Source organism: Ochlerotatus camptorhynchus, unplaced genomic scaffold (assembly GCF_037179485.1).
Source record: "Ochlerotatus camptorhynchus isolate MF236.1 unplaced genomic scaffold, CSIRO-AGI_Acam_v1.1 ptg000370l, whole genome shotgun sequence".
Lineage (NCBI taxonomy): Eukaryota > Metazoa > Arthropoda > Insecta > Diptera > Culicidae > Ochlerotatus > Ochlerotatus camptorhynchus.
This window is the reverse complement of record NW_027040858.1, coordinates 4,908,025-4,931,020: the sequence shown is the minus strand read 5'-3', so window position 1 is coordinate 4,931,020 and position 22,996 is coordinate 4,908,025. Positions and strand designations below refer to the sequence as shown.

The window sequence follows — 22,996 nt, the reverse complement described above, 5'->3', positions numbered from 1 at the left end:
GGTTTTGTCCAGGAACCTGCCTGAAATCCATCTTGACATAGGTTTGTCGTCCTGTCAGGTACCGGTCATACAACTTCCGGGTGCATATTCTGACCAGTAGATGCTGCTTCATCGTTCTGTTCGGTTGGTTTGAGGCATTGAATGAACGGTAACCTGCTCGCAGACGGAGCCTCTGGACGGTACTACAGCTGGCACCCTATTTTTTTGGCGAGATCCCGATCCGAAAGTCCTCGGTTTCTCTTGATCGACCTCTACACCTTCCAGTTCAGCTGGACGACGTTTATCACACTCTTAGGATAACGAAACCGCTTGAGAACATCTCCCACGGTAGAAGCGGTAATTTTCAACCTTTTTGCGATATTTAGAATTGACCACGTCGGGTTTTCGCCGTGTGCAGGATCAATTTTCTTTTCTCGTCTTCCATCTGTTACAACTTTTTTAGTACTGCACGTATCGAGACGAAACTTTCACCACTGAAACACGTGTACTTTCAAAACAAATTGCTGTTAATACATTCCAAATCCGTCCACTAGAGGCGCTGGTATACCATAAATAAAGTGTCCGGATTCTAAATGGACCAGACTTTATATACCAAAAACCAAGTTGTCCCACTCAAACCTCGAACGATCACGTTAGTGCGTGTTTAGAGTGTTTAGACCACTGTGCGCTGTGTTCAAACGGTTCCAAATTGGGTCCTGATCATCCTCCCAAAAATGAGTTCTATTTCGAGCTCTATTTTTAGAAACTGACTGCGCAAACCATTTGAAATTTATATGGCATATATAGTTGTAGCTGAGATAATTTCGTGCAAGAACAGTCTACGAACTTTTACTGAGAGCAGACGATGAAGACTCGAGCAACATGGCATTAAAAGATAAACTACGTCCAGGTCTTTCGGCTGCTTAGAACTGCAAGTCAATTGAAACATTTCAACGTAAAAATAGTTTAAACAATTTAATTTTTATCATATGACACAATTTTATACCTTATGAGCAATACAGCTTGAAAACCCGCTACACAATAACATTAACACAGATGCATGCATATGTTTCTACTGAGGACTAACCAACATGTTAAAAAAAAAATAACTGCACTTCTACCCACAATCGATAGTTAGTTTTAGCGTTAAGAGACTTTATAGTTATTCTTATACAATATGTCTGACTTGTTTGAATTGATGGTTTTTCCTATAAAGCAGTGTGAGGTCGCTGCCCGACTTACCATTTTCGACAGCTTGCTACCCTCAACCCTGGTTATGGAAATGTTCTGTGGAAACTATTTCCAACGGATCGCCGGTGGCACAACCATCTCAAAGATCTTGAGACCGATGAGCCTACCGAAGCGTAGAATACTCTGAAGCACCCGCAGCACGATGGCCAACAGCAGGCGGACCAGCTGGAAGAAGTTTCTCGGTGGGCCAAGCACCCGAGACACCAGATCGGCTGGCCGGGGAAGCAAATTCTACAACTTGGCCTCGGTGACGGCCCCCTGGAAGGTGAGGTATTCGAACGGAAGCAGATCGCAGTACAACCGGAGAGTGCTATTCAGCGACCGGATGCGGATCGGGTCGATCGTGAAGATTGCGGCATTGTTTCTGCAATGAAAATGGGACAGGTTAGAGGTTGTGGGAGTTTTTTTTAGGAGTGATTGGACTTACTCTTTCGACTTGCTGATGGCATCGAGGCCGACTAGAGAATGAAGGGCCAGATTGATACTGTCTAGCGAGAGGCAATACGGGTGGACGTTTTTCTCCTTCCCTAGAAGAAGCTGCTCCACGAATTCCTGCACCTTGGAGAGATAGTCTTTCTCTTTGAATGTAGAGTTGTAGAACTGAAAGGGTCAGAATGTTAGGAATTACAAGTCAGATTAAATTGGCGGAAGTTTCGACAAACCTGATTCATCAATACGGTAGTGACCTGCAAGTAGCAGCAGAGGAATGGTCCAATCAAGCTGAGATAGATGTGCTCACTATCTATGTTGCCAGATAATCGAACGGCCATATCGTCTACAACTCGCTCCAGGAGACCAGCTTCAACAAGATGCCTCAAGGCCTGATCAAAGTCCTGCTGTTGCCGCCTTGCATGGAAGACAAACTCTCCGGCGAAGAGGTTACGCAGCTCTTCAATCGATTGCTTCAAACTGTCCAATCGCACTAGTCCGCTTCGGGAAAGATGTTTGACAACCAGCAAAATCAACGCCGGTTGAGCCAGCCAGTGGAGACACGGATTACAGTACAGCTGGAGAGTGAAAATTGGCAGCGACAGTTTCATCACCACATCTGATAGGTTGTGTCCTTTTAGTTTCCGTTTGTCGACTTGGCTGAAGTCGTGATGGGATTTTGCTATAGTGAGCACCTCATCCCGGGTCAGTTGGAGGATGTTTCGATGGACTGCCAGAGCTTCCGTGACACTCGTTCGTATTAGGTGATTGTCCAGTTCTGGATTTCCGGTCTTCTGAATGGTCGTAACCGCTCCAAGATCCTTGAAAATATCCAATAAATTGCTTAGACCTTCCACCAAATCTGGAAGCGTGACCGATTGCCCAAGATACTTCTTATAGTTGTAGTAGATCGATATCAGATGGAACGTGGTTAGGACAATCTTCTGCTGTTGCAGATGTACCACATCGAATGCGAGATTCTGAATCATTCCCAGTTCCGACTTGGACAGTGTCTGGATATGAGTTGGATTGATTGCGTGCTGGAACCGATTGAGCTCATGACCGAAGTATTCCTTTACCGAAATCGGTTCCCCAAATTCAAAGTAGATAGATCCGTAGTTCTCTTTTAGAATGCTCATGGCTTTCAGTAGACCCTTGGTGGACTCCTTAGGCTTCGGAACCCCAATCAGTTCATACACAAACAGCTGTTCCTCCAACGGTCTATCGTACGACACGCTAACCGGCACCACCAGCACGTCCGGAATCTCGCCCATGAACAGTGGTTCCAGTGCCATCGATAGTAGCCCGATTTTTGGAGTCAGCGCCTTGTTGCTCCTGCTGCGGGTTCCCTCGACGAAGAATTCCACCCCGTTGTCGAACACCCGCACCAGCTGACGCATGTACTCCTTGAACACGGCCCAATAGATGGCATCGTTGCCGAAAGTACGTCGCATGTAGAACGCTCCGGTGCTCCGCAGGATGCTGCCCATGAAGGCCATCGAGTGGAAGTCCATGCCAGCGGCGATTCCCGGGATGGCAATGTTGTAGCAGAACGACACGTACGACATGAGGATGAAATCGCCGTAGCTTCGGTGGCTCGGCAGATACAGCACCGTCTGGTTGCCGAATTTTGATTTCAACTGTGGGGTCAAGAGGGATGAGTATGGATGAGTGAGGGGCTGCATTTACATCATCTGGACGGAATTTTAATTATGATGAATTCTTTATTCTGACTGACATTTTTAGAAGCATTGATTGAGATTAAGATTTCCAAGGATCCCTACTAGGGTAGTTGGTCACAACAATTCTGACCGACATTTGAAGGATTGTTGACTGGAGGTATTAAAAGTTATGTGTCGCGAAATAATTCAACTAGGATCTATGGAAACGAAAAACATGTCATTGTGGTCAGAAAAGTAAGCTTTTCAATAGAAGTATTGGACGTATTTCAATTAGCCATCGAAATCATCGAAATGAATGCAAGGGCTCTTCCAGACATGTCTGCACCTACCTGCTGCAGCTTGGTTTCATTCACGTGCATCCCACTGAGGATCCGGCCGAAGATGAAGTTCAGGATCGTACCCAACGTCCGAATGATTGGTAGACTTTCATCCAGTCCTATTTCGTCCAGAATCGCTTTGACGTTGCTCACGAGCTCCGCTCTCTTCTTCGAATCGCCTCCTGACTCCTGTGGTAAAAAAAAAGACAATCACGACCCATTCTACAAATTATGCATTCTACGGTTAACTCATACCTTCTCGATCAAGGTCTGAATCCGCTCGCTAGCCATCACCAGCTTCTTCAGCTCGGCCGGTGTCATGTGGCTGTCCTTCGGGTAGGGAAAGGCCGGCCCGTAGTGTTTGGTCATGTCCGTCAGGTCACTCATGCCGGGTCCGAGTAGGTTCTTGAAATTGTCCAAATAGTTTCCGGCAGGAGCGTCGCCATGCTGCCTAACCGGTGGCGGTCCTGACGGTGGTGGTGGGGACATTGCGGTGGAACCAGTTGTTTATGGTAAGTACTACGAAAGAAGGAAACGGATAAAAACAAAAAGTGAGTGAGTCAATAAGTCACACGTTATTGGGTGTATGTCTGCATGTATTGAACAAATTTGTATCTTTAAGGAAGGCTATTAGTTTTTTCTCTTTTTCCTCCTCGTTACGAAGTACTGTTTGCAGACAAGAAAGGTCAATGTTGTATTTTGCACGAGTATCATGATATTCCCTGCAGTCCAGCACAATAATCAATAACAATGGAACGTTGATGACGGTGCCGCAGCATTCACATACGGGTGGGTCTGTTCTTTTGATCAGGCACTTGTGGGTAAGTCTGGTATGTCCGATCCTTAACCGAGTTAGGATCTGTTGATCTACTGGATTGTTTGGTGTCATTCCATGGATTAGTGATAAATTTTATCTCACGGAGCTTAACATCCCGTGATGTATGCCAAAGATGGTCCCATCGTTGTCGTATAGCACGTTTGATTTCCCTTATCGCGTCCATGGCTGGTATTTGGATATCGAGTGGAACGTTGTTTCTAGCTTCACCAGCAAGACGGTCTGCTATAATATCGACAGTGAGCATGCAAAAGTTGTTCGTCGATTTTCTCTTTTGTTAATAACTTGCTAGAATTAACGTTTCTCGGTGCGTTTGCTGTTGCTTTTGATAACCAATACAACCTGTTACAACTCAGCATTTAACCAATTCTAGAAAATTATTTCGCTTAGCTGTGGCAGTGCAAAGAGAAAATCGATAAAGAGAATTGATCATCGCGTATACGCCCTTATGCATGCTCACTGTCGATATTTCCTTCGATGCCTGCATGGCCGGGGATCCAGCAAAATTGGACGTTTTTGGATTGTATCCATGGGTGTTTGGATCTACCCGTCTCCAGCGCAGATAAACAGCTGGCAGAGTTCGTTAGAATGGTTATTTGTGTAGGTTGAGGGTGGTTGAGGGTGTAGGCTTCTGCTGAGAAGACGCTGCAGCATCTTGGCAGGGCGTCGGATTTGGTGGCCTGCGCCGACTGTATCGTCGCCTTTGGATCCGTCAGTGTATAGCAGGGTACGTCCTTGAAAAAGTCGCTCGGTTATCTCTTGTACTATAGGACGGACTTTTTCTGGGGGGTCCCCAGCCCTAGTAAACTTTTTGACATCCCAGATGATCGTTGGTTTTGGAACATTTCATTCGCGGTCTGTGTTCCTATAACGTTGGCAGATTTGGGGGATAGTTGCGTTGGTTTCTTCAGTGAAAAGCTCTCCTGTTCTTTGGAAGACTGGAAGATCGGAAGCTAGTTTTCTCCATAAGGCGAATATATAGTCGTGCTAACGACTGTAGGACCAGCAAGTCGAACGGTAACACGCCAGCCTCGGCCATGATAGCGCGCGTGGGGCTGGTGACGAAAACTCCGGATGCGAGTCTGACCATCCGGTTGTAGCTTGAGAATAGTATTTTAACCATGTATCCTCCTCTGCTGACTAGACCCATAGAGGAGCAATTCTCTACAGATTGACGAATTTTTTTATTTTTTTTTTTTAATTTGTCGGCTCCGATTTTGATGAAAATTTGCACAGTTCGACAGTGAGCATTCATAAGGGCGAATACGCGATGATCGATTCTATTCATCGATTTTCTCTTTGCATTGCTACAGCTAGGCGAAACAATTTTCTAGAAATTGTTCAATGCAGAGTAGTAACAGGTTGTATTGGCTATCAAAAGCAACAGCAAACGCATCGAGAAACGTTAAATCTAGCGAGTTATTAACAAAAGAGAAAATCGACGAAGAGAATCGATCATCGCGTATAGGCCCTTATGCATGCTCACTGTCGAGTTGTTCTTTTTTAGTAAAGATGCCAATTTGTGTTATCAGTTCTTCAAATTGAATCACGACTACTTTTCTAACAGGGCCTGTGTAAAAATAGTACTAATGAGTTAAAAAATTTATATTGCTGAAACGCTTTGTTCGATTAATTTGGTGTCTTGAGCAAAGTTGTAGATATTATTTTGGCAATAATGTTAAAAATATACACTGTAAAAAAATTAGTTTGTTTCAATGAAAAAAATATATTTCTTATTAAAAATATTAATTTCTCAAAAAAAAACATTTTTGAAAATTTTCGTTTTAAGCCTCATTGAAGCTCATAATATTTGCTACAAACTGGCAAAGTTTGGTGATGGTTAACTCAAAAACAAAAAAGTTATGATTTTTTGAAAATTTCACGATTTTTACATTTATATTAAAAACACATGTTTTTCAACCGTGTATATTTTTTCAAGAATTGCATTTTAATTTTGCACAACTTTCTCGAAGACACCAATGCAATCAAGCAAGCCGTTTTTGCAATATATATATGTTTATTTCATTAGTGTTTTTCTACACAGGCCCTATTGAAAAGTTAGGATTCATTACATCTGATACCATGAAAAGGTATCGTTACTAACAAAACTAAAAAATTCATTTGATGAATATTGAGCTAGAACTAAATAAAAGTGAAATGATGCTCAAACTAGCGATTAATTTTCTTTTTTATTCATTGTCTTCAATTTTGCATAGTTGTATCAGTGATCTTAACGGTAATAAGTCAAATACTCAACACTGTAGTAGTGAACACCAAAAACATCTGTCTGTACCTAATGTAGAAATTATACCTATCGATCTGATACTTAAATGAGTTTGAATGGTGAAAACAAGCAGTTGATCACAAAGATTGCTTTTTACCGCATACATCTTAAAAAGTTATCATAGGAAATAAGTGTAACACCATTTGGTTAAAACGTAAGCATAACCTTCAGTTGTATTTCAATGAAATCATTTTTAAAGATTATTATTTTTAATTTTTTTTTAATACAGGAAGTAACATGAGTGAACGAGCATGTTTTATCAGGTGCATTCGGCCGTTCGAGGAAGTCAAGTGCTCGAAAGAGCTGAGGAATATTTCGAATATTACCATCCAGAAATTAAAATCGATTGGATATTCTGAAGCATCAGGATTGAATACTGGTTTTCGCATTTGCACGTCCTGTCGTCTTCGTGTTGATAAACAAGCTCTTTTCATCTCAAACGAGGAACAGCATGTTGCCGGAAGCTCAAAGATGCCAACTACAGTAAAAGTAGCTGTCGTACCGAGCTGTGAAAGCCTTACAACTGTACCATCAATGACATCAGTTACTTCAGTTCAATCGTACCAAGAATTTACTCAACCAGTCAACATCGAGATATTCAACCGAGGCATTGCAGGAATCCAGGTATCACCGATAGACGTGGGAAAACTCAACTACATCCACTACCCCGAAAAGAAGCACCGTGAAATCAACGAAGGTATTAGAAAGAATCTTTTCAACTTCTCGCCTGAGGCTGACGAGTGAGTGAACTCAAAGAAGTTTTAGAAAACATGAAGAAAAGTTTTCCAATGCATCCACTGCAAGAAGTGAAAAATTATTAATTTTATCGTTATTGCCTTATTCATGGTCAACACAAAAAGTTATGGATCAATTTAATGCTAGTAGATATATTGCAACAGAGGCTAAGTTGATAAAGGAAGGTCATTCGTCAAAAACCGCAAAATATGGCACAGCCTTAAGTGATGAAACAAAATTGGCAGTCATAAATTTTTTTGAAGATGATGATATAAGCCGGGCAATGCCTGGTCAAAAAGATTATGTGTCTGTGCAGAAAGAAGGAAAACGACAAGTCATTCAAAAAAGATTACTAATTATGGCTTTGAGAGAAGCTTATAAACGATTCAATGAAATTCACTGCAATGTAAAAATTGGATTCTCTTCATTTGCAAAACTCCGCCCTAAGCAATGTAAACTTTTAACCAGCTCTGGAACCCACAATGTTTGCGTGTGCACAACGCATGAAAACATCAATCTAATTTTACACAGTTTGAAAAAACTTAACCATTTAAATGATGTAAAAACGTTCACTGACAGCCTACTTTGTGAAAACAAGACAACATATTGCTATCTACGGTTTTGTGAAGATTGTCCAGACTCTTCCGCATTAGAAAACATTTTATTAAAACAATTAGAGGAAAAATGCATTTATCAGCTTTTATTTGAACAGTGGGTTACCACGGATAGATGTGATTTAGAAACTATTGTAAAGCCTGCAGACGAGTTTGTTTCATTTTTCTGCTTGAAATTGACAAGTTTGATACCACATGATTTCATAAAAACACAGCAATCTAATTTTTTGAAAACTACACGAAATAATTTGCAAGAAGGTGAATTTTTAGTTACTTGTGATTTTTCCGAAAACAACAGCTTTGTGTTACAGGATGAAGTTCAGTCTCATCACTGGAATGTCCAACAAGCTACCATTCATCCATTTGTTATATATTTTAGAGAAAATATGCAAGTTAAACATTTAACTTTTATTATAATTTCTGAAGAGTTAAGGCATGACTCAGTGGCTGTTAACTTATTTATTTCTAAAATGATAAGTTTTTTACGCATTAACCAAAGTAAAAATATCAACAAGATTTATTTTATGTCCGATGGAGCCGTGTCACAGTACAAGAACCGGAAAAATTTTGCTAGCCTTTGTAAATTTAAATCAAAGTATGGAATTGAAGCCGAATGGCATTTCTTTGCAACATCACATGGGAAAGGTCCTTGTGACGCTATTTGAGGTACAATAAAACGTATGGCTACAAGAGCAAGTTTGGCCAAAGAACGTGAACATCCAATAAAAAATGCAAGAGAGCTTTATAATTGGGCAAATAATCGAAAAGAAGAAGAATTAACAAAATTATCATTTAGTTTTGCCACAACAGAGGAATACGAATGTATGGCTTAACACCTCAACGAGCAATATAATAATGCAAAAATAATTCAAGGAACTCAAAAGTTTCATTCTTTCATTCCTGTATCAGAAAATAAAATTAAAGCCAAACGATACTCAAACTGTAATCATAATGATGCCAAAATATTCGATGTATTTAAGAAGTGATGTAAATAAAAATAGAAAGTAAGTGTATTACAATGAAAATAAATTATGTATCATTTGTCCATAAGGTTTTCGAATAAAAGAAAAGTAAAAATGAGCAGATAAATGTATTTTGTGGATTTAAGTTGAGATTTTAAAATAAAAAAGTAGTCGGGATTCGCTATTACAAATTGTAATAGCGAACCCCGACTACTTTTCCGATAGGGCCTGTGAAGAAAAGCGCTTACAAAATAAACATTTTAATACATTGCAAAAACGGCTTGCTTGATTGCTATGGTGTCTTCGGAAAAGTTGTGCAAAATTAAAATGCAATTCTTGAAAAAATATACACGGTTAAAAAAATGTGTTTTTAATGAAAATGTAAAAATCGTGAAATATTCAAAAAACCATAACTTTTTTGAGTTTACCGTCACCAAACTTTGCCAGTTAGTAGCAAACATTATGAGCTTCAATGAGGCTTAAAACGAAAATTTTCAAAAAATGTACTTTTTGAGAAATTAACTTTTTTAATAATAAATATACTTTTTTTCATTGATACAAACGAAATTTTTTACAGTGTATATTTTTTACACAATTGCCAAAATAATATCTACAACTTTGCTCTAGACCCCAAATCAATCGAACAAAGCGTTTCGGCAATATATATTTTTAAACTCATTAGTACTATTTTTACACAGGCCCTTTTCAAAAAGTAGTCGTAATTCAATATGAAAAACTGAGAGCACAAAATGGCGCCTTTACTAAAAAGGAACAACTGTGCAAAGTTTCAGCGTAATTGGAAATGATCGGTCAGGATCGATTTGCGAACCTTCGTGGAATGCCTCTATTGTCTTCGGATTAGTTGTTCAGGATGTCAAGGCTATTTCGCAGGTGGACACTAGTTCAGAGTTTTCTCACTTTGCGGCGCTACTATAGATGTGAATCTCTTGCATATAAAATATCTCTAGATCCTGACCAGATAGAAAGTAAATGTATTCGGCAAAGTTTTTCAGGAAGTCAAGATCTTTTTGTTGGTTGACAATAGTTTAGAATTTTCTCACTATGCAGTGATAGTATATACGTTAGACTGATGCAAAATTTGACTTTTTCGCTCCACAGTGCTTAAATGGTTTCAAATCGGGTCCTGATTAGCCTCCCAAAGTTAAAAATCATTTGGTTAGAAACAGACTTCGCACAAGCCATTTGAAGTTTACATGTAAATTACTATGGGAAATCTCAACTTTTTGTTCATTGCCTTCTAATATTTTTCCTTATTGAGCTGCGAAACAGTTAGATAGCCATTCTTATAGAAAATTTTCTCAGCTACAACTTTGCCCAAAATCGTTTTTATGTAAAACGAGACAGGAAAAAGTTATTAATTATTTAAGAGATTGGTAAACTTATGACATGATCAAGCAGCTGCTCTGTAGGCAACACTGTATTTTGCAGTGTGACATAGTAGCCATGATTTTTGTGTCCTATTCAACGCCCCAGAAACACCAATGTTGCCTGCTGATCAGTTGATTGAGCATGATCATAAGACATCAGCGCATTGAACCATTGATAACTTTCGATCCTTTAAATTTAATCAAAAAGTGATCTTGAGCAAAGTTGTAGCTGGGAAAATTTCCTACAAGAACAGTTCAAAGTTTTTGAAGCAGACTGATATGGTGAATTATTAGATAGCCATGAAGAAAAATCTTGGTTTTACCATAGTAATTCCCATACAAACTTCAAATGGTTTGTGCCATCTCAGTTTCTCACCAAATGGGTTCAAATTTTGAGAGGTTAGTCAGGATCCGATTCGGAATCGTTTAAGTATTGTGGAGCGAAAATTTCAAATTTTGCATCACTCTAATATACGTGCCTTTCTCCCATATTCAATAGCTCGAGATCTTGATCAGCTAGAAAGTTGCTGTCTTGGGCAAAGTTGTTTAGGGGGTCAAGACTTTTTGGCTGGTAAACAGTAGTTAATAATTTTCTCACCACGTGGCGTTAGTATACATGTACACTTCTCGCATATGCTATATCTCGAGATCCTGATCAAATAGAAAGTTGTTCAGGAGGTCAAGGTCTTTTGGCTGGTGGACAGTATTTCAGAATTTTCTCACTTCATGATGCTAGTATACATGCGAAATTCACGCATATAAAATATCTCACGTTCTTGACCAGATAGAAAGTTACTGTCTTGAACAAAGTTGTTCAGTAGTTTAAAGCCTAGAGTTTATGAGAAAATTCTAAACTATTGTTCACCAGCCAAAATACTTTGACCTCCTGAATAACTTTGTTGTAGACAGTAACTTTCTATCTGAATAGGATCTACTGTCCACTAGCGAAATCTATCTGATCAGAATCTCGAGATATTTTTCATGCGAGAATTTCATGTGTATACTAGCGCCACGTAGTGTGAAAATTCTGAACTATTGTGCACCAAGCAATAGGCATTGACCTCATGAACAACTTTTTCGAAGACAGTAATTTTCTACCTGTTCAGAATCTCGAGCTTAGCATACGCAAGAATTGTACACGTTTACTAGCGCCATGTGGTGAAAAATTTCTAGGCTACTGTCCACCAGCCAAAAAGTCTTGACCCCCTGAGCAAGTTTGCCGAAAACAGTAACTTTCTATCTGTTCAGGATCTCGAGCTATTGTATATGCGAGAATTGCATGAGTATACTAGCACCGAGTAGGGAGAAAATTCTGAACAGCTGTCCACTAACGAAAAGATCTTGACTTCCTGAAAAACTTTGCCAAAACATTTATTCTTTATCTCGTCAGGAGCTAGTGATGTATCACATGCGAGAACTGAACATGTATACGAGCACTACCTAGTGAGAAGATTTTGAACTACTGTTGATCAGCAAAAAAGTTATGATCTCCTGAACAGCTTTGCCTAAGACAGCAACTTTCTATCTGGTCAGGATCTCGAGATATTTTATAAGAGAATTTCACGTTTATACTAGCGCCGTGTAGTGAGAAAATTCTGAACTACTGTCCACCAGCCAAAACTACTTGACACCCTGAACAAGTTTGCCGAAGACAGTAACTTCTATCTGCTCAGGATCTCGAGCTATTGTATATGCGAAAATTGCATGTATACACTAGCGCTACGTAGTGAGAATTTTCTGAACTACTCCACCAACGAAAAGATCTGGACTTTATCAGCAACCATCAGTTGAATTGTTACACTATCATCCCAAGAGCACCGGAACTAATATTTGCAATGTTAACATTTCAAAAATATTAATGGAAAATGGTCGAAATTGATCGAGTGCGTTAAGTTAGGAACCGCGTCAAATATGGTGCCTTCACGGTAGCCGTGATTTTTAGCCAAGCTCAATTTTGTCTCTACACACTCGTGAGAGTCACTAGACTACGATTCTTCTCAAGTTGAGGGGTCCCATGGCGTGGTTGGCTACACGTTCGCTTCTCAAACGGATGGTCCATGGAATTTTGATGTATTTTAATGTGCCTCATGATAGGTTATTATCCAAGTCCGATTCTGGTCACTTTCCCGGGGCACCTGGAACTTTTCCGGAAGTGGCCAATATGGTCCAAGGTACTTAATTTTTGCCACCATTGATTTTGATATCAAATTTTGATTTAATTTGATGAGTCGCTTAATGGGTTTTGTTCCTCTCAAGTCAAATTTAGAAGAGATTTCAGCTTCTAAAAAATAACACACAGTTTTTACGTCCATGGCTGCTTTAAATCAAATACGAATGAAAATTTTAATCTTATTATCAGTACGATTTGTACGCACATTTAAACTAAAATACTTTAAGGTTCTACAAAGGGTAAGTAAATTTGTATTCTGTATTGAAATATCATTCAATCATCATCATTAATGTGCCCATACGACCCATACATTCACACATTATTAATACGAAAATTTACAACATGTATTTCATGTTTTTAGAACGAAAGTTTTACACATTCACTGTATTTACTTACTTGTATTCTTCGAAGCATAGCACAATTACAGCAATCGAATATACGAAACTCAAAACAACTGCTTCAAAAATTTCTTGGTGAACAAAATTGATCACCAAGAAAACCACTTCAACTTTACTACTAAATTAAATTACTTAACTAGTAATTTTGAAGTTTGACTCATAAGCATAGATGAGTGGAAGTATTTTATGGTGGATACATATGGGAAACTGAATAAATAAATCAAACACGACCATTTTGGGCATTTACCAGTCCAATTAAAAAAGTCGCAGAAGATTGAATTAAATCCTACACGGTAAGAAAAAAGTATCCAAAAGCCAAAAGTAAGTTATTTTCGCTAATCTCGGCACTTTAGTGCAGGAACCCAAAAGTAGGTAAAGCGGTTCAAAGTAGTTTTCATTTACTTGTGTACAATTCGTATGGAATTTTCCACTAGCTTTCTACCCAAAAGTAAGTTAGTTGTACCCAAAAGTAGGTAAATATGATTATACTCAACGTTGAGTTCCCACACTTTACTACCCCTGTTGGGTGGTTTTGCTTCTCTGTTTTTGACAACATTAGAAAGACAAAAGAAGGCAAACTAGTCAAAAGTAGGTAAACTGTCCATTGGGTACTTATTTCTTACCGTGTAACAGGAGAGATGGCAGCAGTGCACGTAACCTACACGGTAAGAAAAAAGTACCCAACGGCCAGTTCACTTTTACCTACTTTTGACTATTTTGTCTCATTTTCTCCTTCTAATGTTGTCAAAAAAGAAGGAGCAAAACCACCCAACAGGGGTAGTAAAGTGTGGGAACCCAACGTTGGGTATAATCATATTTACCTACTGTTGGGTACAACTAACTTACTTTTGGTAAAAAAGCTAGTGGAAAATTCCATACGAACTGCACACAAGTAAATCAAAATTACTTTGACCCGCTTTACCTACTTTTGGGCTCCTGCACTAAAGTGCCGAGATGAGTGAAAAGAACTTAATTTTGGGTACTTTTTTCTAACCGTGTATCATTCGCTTTCCCTCTCATGGCGGTAAGCTCCAACTCGCATCAACTTTCAATACCGGCCCTGATTGAAGGATCTGCCAAATGTTTATTAAGGATCGTATTGATTAACATCGGCGTCGACACGATGACAGCTGGACATTCGTGTTCAGGATTTAATCAGAGGATAATACCGGTTGGAGCTTACCGCCATCAGGAGTGTGAAGACTATTTCTCACAGCGTGGTCTGGAAATGTGAATGTTTTGTCTACAACACGGAGAAAAAATACTACCCAAAATTTGAGTTCTTTTTACTTAATATTGACTTCAGCCTCTCACTTGCACTCGTTATTGTTGTCAAAAAAGGAACGAGAGATTCGACCCAACGATATAGTTCAGCCCAATAAGTTACTTTTGAGTAAGTTGCATATTCTCAAATTTGCGTGAATTAATCTTAATTTTGGGTAGAATATACTTAAGAGTAGGTAATTTTTTTTGCTGGTGTTAAATGGAAACTACTATATGCAATTTTTTAACGGCGCCGGTGGTGTAGTGGTAAGCGTGATTACCTCTCACCCAGAAGGCCTGGGTTCAATCCCAGTCGGCGCCGCCGGGATGTTCTGAGGCATAACATCTCTGATCACGCCTTCCTTCGGATGGGAAGTAAAGCCGTTGGTCCCCGGTTCATGAGTTGATGGGTCGATAGGTAGGGTCCAGGTGTGGGAGCTGCCTTCCTGGCACGTCGGTAGCATTGGTGCTCAGCACGGAAAACAAGATCGACGGAAAAAAACAAACCAAAGGAAAAAAAAAAAAAAAAATATGCGATTTACTCAAATTTGGGTTATTGGGCTAAACCCCGGAATTGAGGGAAAAGTACTTAATTTTGGGTTGTTTTTCATCTCCGTGTATGCACTAGGTAGTGTGACGTCACATTTGCTGTTGTATTGAAATGAAGGAAGAAAAGAGATGGTGAATCTTTCCTCACCATACCAGCTGATATTTATGAAACATGGACAGTTTTGACGTGGTGACAGGCACTGGGCTGAATTTTACCAATACATTTAGAAAATGATGAGCGAAGAATATTAAAAAAAAAGAAGAAGAAAACTTATTTACCCACCCAAGTAAAAGTACCCAACGGACAGTTTACTTTTACCTAATTTTGACTAGTTTGTCTCCTTTTCTCCTTCTAATGTTGTCAAAAACGAAGGAGCAAAACCACCCAACAGGGGTAGTAAAGTGTGGGAACTCAACGTTGAGTATAATCATATTTACCTACTTTTGGGTACAACTAACTTACTTTTTGGGTAGAAAGCTAGTGGAAAATTCCATACGAATTGTACACAAGTAAATGAAAACTACTTTGACCTGTTTTACCTACGATTGGGTTCCTGCACTATAGTGCCGAAATGAGTGAAAAGAACTTACTTTTGGGTACTTTTTTCTTACCGTGTAGGGTTTAATTCCCTTGCAATGTGATCAACAAATCATATCTATGTGTCGGACACATACTTAATATGTGTACAGATAAAAAACCATGTGTGACCACACATACTATTCATGTGACATATAAAGTGCATGTGTACTTCTTAGTGGATTCTGTTTATCTGTGGTCACATTTAAATTAATCAGGAATTTCACTTGGAAATTAATAAATAAAAATGTTTTAATGGATTTTTTTTAATTGTGTACATGTGAAATCGGTATCACCCTGTATAGAAAATTGATAAAATTTATATGTATTCAAATCTATTTTGCTCTTAAATATTTCTTTAGTCTGTACACTGAAGATTCTAATGAAGCTAGAATATCAAAACGCAAATTTTGAGTGTTTTACAGCGGAATTCTATTCAAATCGTAGAGAATGTGATATGGTAACCATTTCGTTTAGGGTTCCACAGTCGACTGGTATTGTTCAAATGTGTCATTAATGATTCCAATCAAGGCCTACCATGGTAGAATATTTTTTCAGCTATTCGGTAGAATTGATGCCATTGATTTTATTAACTGATGATGATGTGCCGTCAGTCGTTTCAGGCAAAATTCATCGAGATGACTAGCCGTATTGCTGTGATAATCGTAGGTACCTATTTTTAACAAAGATTGATAGATGCTGCGAAAAAAATTAAATTGTCTTCACCTGATGCAGGATTAAAGCTTACCAGGCGGTTAATTAAATGTAGGATGACTTTCTACGGCATTGATGGCATGAATGCAATGAAGACGCTGCTACGTTAAATCAAGATCGCATTCTTTTGCATCTTCTTCTTCTTTGGTTAATACATCCCAACTGGAACATTGCACCTGCCCACAACAACCCAAGAAAGTTGAGAATTTTTCAACCTTAAAATAATGATTGTTCTAATCGAAAATCGAGCCCACCGCCTCCGAAATGGCATGCCGCTACTTTGCCAGCTATAGCTATCGAAAGGCCCCCAAGATCTCAAGATCTCAAGATCACAAGACAATTAGTCAGCGCTAACCCCATTCAAATCTAACGCACGCAATTGAAGACTTCATTCTTCCCCTCGTAGACATAGTGTGTTTTGTTTACATTGACTCAAAGCTATGTCGATACTTCGACAAACCGGTTGGTTAGAAGACATCAATGAACGTAGTAATGTATAACAAACAGAAACGCGAAGTCGCTTGCTGTGTAACTTATTATTTTACAACGGAGCCCGCCACGCCAAGATCACAGGTGTTGTTCTACCTAAAGTTTAAATTTACCAAATAAAAAAACACTGCTTAATCCATTCATGGTGGTTGGCTTTGATGGTGCCTAATTTCAAGGTTACTTCTCGCTCTTTTGCCGTGTGTTAGCCGACACGATATTCAAGTCGTTATTAAAAGGAGAAAAAACGAGCAAAGCCAATTGGACCCTGAAGCATGCTGCGTTGTTTGCGGAAGATATTACTTCACCTCCTTGCACCTCCGTTCTTTGCCCACGATGCTTGCTTATGTGCGACATGTCAAACTTCCCATAGCATTGGATGTCGGATGATGCGCGGATCGATATTTTAATTTTGTACCGAATGAAAGAAGAAAAAAAAAAGTTTCCTTGAACTAACACGGCCGTTTGGAAATAAGTCGCGTAACACTTATCAGTTTCTCGAAAGCAAGAAATTGCAATTTTTACTTCAAATACGAATGCACATTCATTAGGGTACAACACACCTCCGTCCAGACGGCGACGCAGCCGGTCGATATGTAAATATTAATGTGACGTCGTCAGTGGGGCGATGGATTGGAGCTTCCCGTTTTTTTTTTCACTATACACACTCGGTATCCAGAAAACACATGCACTTCAATGGAATAGACTGAATGGAGATGTTTTTAGAGAACACACCTTTTTGTGATGATCTGGTAGTAAGACGGTTGTCAGTCACTTTGTTGGCGAATCTTCTCACACACCCACCAAGCAGGCCTTCAAGCCCGAAGCTGCTCACAGCCTTCTGATTGCTTTATCGCCTACTATTGTTAATAATTGGTGCTTGACGCAAATACACCGTAGATACGGAAAAGAGTTTATATTACTCTGCTCGTCCTATATCATCTGTAAAAGTTGCGATTACCGTCGCACAATGAGAGAAACACGCTACCACTTGGTATCAGTCATCGCGATTTCGACGTCTGGAGCTGACTGGTTTCGTGCAAAGAGCCGAGAATGCATTGGGCGCCTTGATATCTCACATTCTCTCTCTCCCATGACTTCATTCTATGGCTTAATACCTACGGCTACGATATAACAGCGAGCGAGCGATGACGATGGCATGGCGCAGGGCAGGGGGTTAGATTGGATCGGAGAGTGAAATGAGCGAGCACGCGCGATATCGGAGAACGTGACGACGTCGCTCGCACAGTGGAAATATTCAGAATCTGCTTGTCAGGTATAATAGCTAAACATGCAAACAGACAAAATAAACCCACCAATGCAAAGATGCACACAAGAGGAATTGATTGTGGTTACAAATTTTCGTAAGTTAATCAAAGTGTGCTTCGAGAAATCATCCTAAATAATTGCATGTTAATTCACTTGGGATTTTTTTTTGGGATTCAAACTTAGGCGATGGTGCCGTAGGGTTAATGTCCCTAATCTTGGGACCATACTAAAATTTCGAAGGAAAGCATTTTTCAACAAATTTTTACCAGCAACCAAAAATATTCATTTGCATTGTCCATATCTTTAGATCGATGAGTCAACATTTGAGCCGTTTCCCCTATATCAGATATGGCTAAGATAAACGAAAAAAAAAGCCGGTGTTTACACAAGTACGCGGTGACGTTCGGGGCCAAAGGCGTAGTATTCGAACACTGGCTGATCGAAAAGAGTTAAACAGGGGGCCACTGGAAGGAACATTTATGAGATAAAAAACGAATAAAGCGGATGATGTACGGTTGTATGATAATTAGGAAGGAATATGGCGAAAGCAAAAAGTATAATATGACTATTGGGCGACGGGGTAAGACGGTCACCCTAAGCTTAAATTAAAATAAAAAAAAACTATTTGTGTACTTTTCCCAATTACATTGATTTTCAGGGAATTTTCCAAGGGGCACGCCAGCTGAGTTAATATTTATGCATGATATATGTGTGTGTGTATTCCCTCTAACCCCCACTGGCCGGCAGTGTTATTATGGAAGAACTCTCTCTACAATGTCGCATTTATGGTCATTGTAGACAGCTTTAGTCCGGGGGTTAGAAGGTGATAGCTCTATTGCAGATCCAGCAACCCATTTCAGAATGTCTGGAGAGTCACGCCCATTCCGAGGTTACTTTCACTCACAATAAGCCCCGCATGTATGCATCACCGTTATCAAATGGATATTGGTTACATATAAACACTTCCAGGTTCGAAAATATTATTTTCAAACCTGGCATGTATTTAGTTTAATTTTGATATTTAATTTGGACAGCTCTCACCATATTCTGCTCTTCCGCCGCCGTTAATTCCTTCTTTTGGAATCCCTTAGAGTTTTTCTCTAACGCTTCGTATTTCAATCCGTGCTTCACCGACAATTTCCTTCCGTGGTTCTAACATGATTCCGCCTTTTCCGGGTTTTTCTTGTTTTCTTAGGGAGATAAATCCGCACTAATTTCCGTTCCTGGTTCGATGTTGACTCCTTCCCCGTTGGTTGGTGTGGTCGGTTTCATGTCCACTATCTTGCCATGGTGAACTGGGACGAGGCTCACGTCCAAAGTCGCTGGTCCACCGAGTGCTCGTGTGCGAAAAGAGAATGAAAGAAATACGAAAGGGATCAGTTTCAAGAAGTGACAGTTTCATCAGATTCCCCAACTAACCATTAGACTGATGCAAAATTTGACTTTTTCGCTCCCACAGTGCTTAAATGGTTTCAAATCGTGTCCTGATTAGCCTCCCAAACTCATACAACTCATTTGGTTAGAAACAGGCTTCGCACAAGCCATTTGAAGTTTACATGTTAATTACTTTTTGTTCATTTCCATCTAGTGTTTTTCCATATTGAGCTGCGAAATAGCTCAACAGCCATTATTATAGAAAATTTTCTCAGCTACAACTTTGCTGAAAATCGTTTCTAAATATGTAAAACAAGACAGGAAAAAATTATTAATTATTTAAGAGATTGGTAAACTTATGACATGATCAAGCTGCTGCTCTGTAGGCAACACTGTATTTTGCAGTGTGACATAAAGGGTGATACGGTCAAAATTTGGTCAGTATCAACTTGACGTATTTCTTTCAATTTTGCATTTAAAAAACCTGAACACCCCTCATTTTGAAGGTGTGTGTGTAGAATGTTGCTCCTATTTTGATTTTGGAATTCACTCTTCAGTTGTCAAAATGCCGTCCAAGCAAGAAGAGCAGCGTATCAAAATTTTGCTCGCGCATCGCGAAAATCCGAGCTACTCGCACGCAAAGTTGGAAAAATCGCTAAAAGTTACCAAACCAACCGTTACAAATGTAATTAAAGTGTTTGGGGAACGTTTGTCGACAGCCAGGAAGTCTGGATCGGGGGGAAATCGAAAACCAGAAGCCGCTGAGACGACAAAGAGAGTTGCCGGTAGTTTCAAGCGAAACCCTAACCTCTCTCTCCGAGATGCCGCAAATAAGCTGGGTGTATCGTCTTCAACCGTGCATCGAGCCAAAAAACGAGCCGGACTATCGACTTACAAGAAGGTAGTGACTCCAAATCGCGATGATAAACAAAATACGACGGCCAAAGCGCGATCCCGGAGGCTGTACACGACGATGCTGACGAAGTTTGACTGCGTGGTAATGGACGACGAAACCTACGTCAAAGCCGACTAGAAGCAGCTTCCGGGACAGGAGTTTTATACGGCAAAAGGAAGGGGAAAGGTAGCAGATGTTTTCAAGCACATGAAACTGTCAAAGTTCGAAAAGAAATATCTGGTTTGGCAAGCCATCTGTACCTGTGGCTTGAAAAGCAGTATTTTCATAGCTTCCGGGACTGTCAACCAAGAAATTTACGTGAAAGAGTGTTTGAATAAACGTCTGCTGCCTTTCCTGAAGAAACACGGTTGTTCCGTACTGTTTTGGCCGGATTTGGCATCTTGCCATTACGATAAAAAGGCCATGGAGTGGTACGCCGCCAACAACGTGCAGGTGGTTCCCAAGGACAAGAACCCTCCCAACACGCCAGAACTCCGCCCAATTGAGAAATACTGGGCTATTGTCAAGCGGAACCTAAAGAAGACCAAAAAAACTGCTAAGGGCGAGCAGCAGTTCAAGGCAAACTGGCTTTCTGCGGCGAAGAAGGTGGACAAGGTGGCTGTACAAAATCTGATGGCAGGGGTCAAGCGTAAGGCCCGGCAATTCGGATTTGGAAAAGCGGAAGCCTAACTGAATATTTTTCCTGAATTTTATACTAATTGAACTTGAAAAAGAAATTTAATTTGATTTTTTAAATAAACGATTTCACCGATTTACACGCGTTTTCCCTTGACCAAATTTTGACCGTATCACCCTTTAGTAGCCATGATTTTTGTGTCCTATTCAACGCCCCAGAAACACCAATGTTGCCTGCTGATCAGTTGATTGAGCATGATCATAAGACATCAGCGCATTGAACCATTGGTAACTTTCGATCCTTGCATTTAATCAAAAAGTTGCAGCTGGGAAAAATTCCTACAAGTACAGTTGAAAGCTTTTGAAGCAGACCGATATGGTGAATTATTAGATAGACATGAACAAAAATCTTGGTTTTACCATAGTAATTCCCATACAAACTTCAAATGGTTTGTGCCATCTCAGTTTCTCACCAAATGGGTTCAAATTTTGAGAGGTTAGTCAGGATCCGATTTGGAATCGTTTAAGTATTGTGGAGCGAAAATTTTAAATTTTGCATCACTCTACTAACCATACTCAAGCAAAGTAAGAATATTCAAGCTATATTGCGACTACATGGTTACTTGGGTACTCATTTGGCCGTCAGAATGGTTCATCGGTTGCGAAGTGAAGTATTTCTGAAAGTGATGCGTTATATTTCTCAATGTTTTGATTTTATCCTAACGTTACCTCGATGTTATATCACAGACATACATACACAACACATTGAACGCCATCTGTCGTATACACTATGATGGGTAATACACTAAATTGTAGCTGTAGTGTTTAAACGTCAACGCTAGGGAATTGATTATGTGCACAACAAGTGGCGGTACTACCAACTAAGAAACATTTAAATTGGCAGTTAAAAGCGATTTCGATGAACGTTTTAAGAGTATTATGTCTGCTTGTCTTTGATCATATCTTCACTATCGCAACTTCGGGTAATCTGCGAAAGTACTTGCATTTTTCTCAGGCACTTTTGATCCAACTGCAATTACTATCTCATACCCGAAATGTGCCACGACCAAATTGGCACAACGACGCCCTATACGCTCTCTGACCGAAGCGCAGGGAGTTAATATTTATGCACATATAAAATTCCGTAAACACAAAATAACAAGTGCCGGCCGCCGACACACAGAATGTTTATTTTAGTTATCCATTTCGGCGTTTCACCTGCCAAAATGTATTTTACAACATAATCCAAAGAATGGCCGTCTTTCCCCGTCGTCCCCTACATGATGTGTGTTACATCCATTGTTGTATACCACCCATTTGTTAACCCATTAAAACGTCCCTCAGTTGCCACTGTTCGGGGATCTATGCCGTCACGTCATTCACGCTTTTTTGCCACCATCACCGTCACAGGAAAGTGGATAATATTCCAAAGAGTGGCATCAAGATCTACACCGGCGACTTTAATGCGAACGGACTTTGACCGTGGTCTCGGGGAAATGCTTTACCAGCAGCCGCGAGAGATCGTTTTTCAATGCCGCCACTTCCGTATCGACTTACAGTAAGATTTCAGAGAGGCGAGACTCTGAACCCCTATCCAGTGGATGACGAACCCCCCAAACAACAAACCACACGCAAGACTCCCGTAAACTGGATGCTTCAGATGACTCCAGACTATGCAGGATTTTCATGAACTCTTGCGACCCAGTTGTGCTCTTCGAATGATTCGTATTTTCGGTAGATTTGATACACTCGTTTGAGGCAGCAGGTGACCGACATGAGACAATTGTTCGTTCTTCTAGTGGACTCAGCAGCATAGGCGTAGCTGACAAGAAATAAACTATCGGTAGTTGCAGTCCGCATCGTGCTCTCTTGCCGTGTGGATCTATTTGTTTTTTGCTGAAGAAAGTGTTACTGCTACCTGAAGCTACACAAAATTCAAACAACTCTTTTCAGTGTTCATCCCGAGGTAATCCTGCTTGACCTTTGAGTTGGAAAATTTCTCTTCGATCCTTCGAATTCTTATAGTAATCTACTTGGAAGTCGATTTACTGTCGCCATGGCGCCCAAACGCAAAAGAAAAGGCGTCCTGGCGATTCACACAACGGGATTCCCAATGATTTATATTTAGTTCACTTCAAGTCTAGCGAATTAAACAACCTTAAGGCCTTAGACAAATCTAGCCTTATGCT

The 22,996-nt window shown here is 40.0% G+C and overlaps 2 protein-coding genes across 2 annotated transcripts in view; both read right to left on the bottom strand.

Annotated features, from left to right (window-relative positions):
* The window catches only part of LOC135710127 (uncharacterized), a 161,287-nt gene that overhangs the window by 113,026 nt on the left and 25,265 nt on the right, over positions 1-22,996 (bottom strand). The gene's annotated exons all lie outside the window — the stretch shown is intronic.
* On the bottom strand, positions 936-17,645 carry LOC135710130 (dihydroxyacetone phosphate acyltransferase-like). The gene is made up of 6 exons (XM_065232623.1): positions 17,369-17,645; positions 3,914-4,177; positions 3,671-3,847; positions 1,893-3,299; positions 1,658-1,830; positions 936-1,594 (listed from the first exon to the last, which is right to left on the bottom strand). The coding sequence occupies exons 2-6, from the start codon at positions 4,145-4,147 to the stop codon at positions 1,462-1,464; spliced, it is 2,124 nt and encodes a 707-aa protein (XP_065088695.1). The 5' UTR covers positions 4,148-4,177; positions 17,369-17,645; the 3' UTR covers positions 936-1,461.

Coding starts and splice junctions, on each gene's coding strand:
- LOC135710130 (XM_065232623.1), bottom strand. CDS start 4,147: ATGTCCCCACCACCACCGTCAGGACCGCCACCGGTTAGGCAGCATGGC. Junction 3,848..3,913: donor TTCAGACCTTGATCGAGAAG/GTATGAGTTAAC, acceptor TTTTTACCACAG/GAGTCAGGAGGCGATTCGAA. Junction 1,595..1,657: donor GCCATCAGCAAGTCGAAAGA/GTAAGTCCAATC, acceptor TTTTCATTGCAG/AAACAATGCCGCAATCTTCA.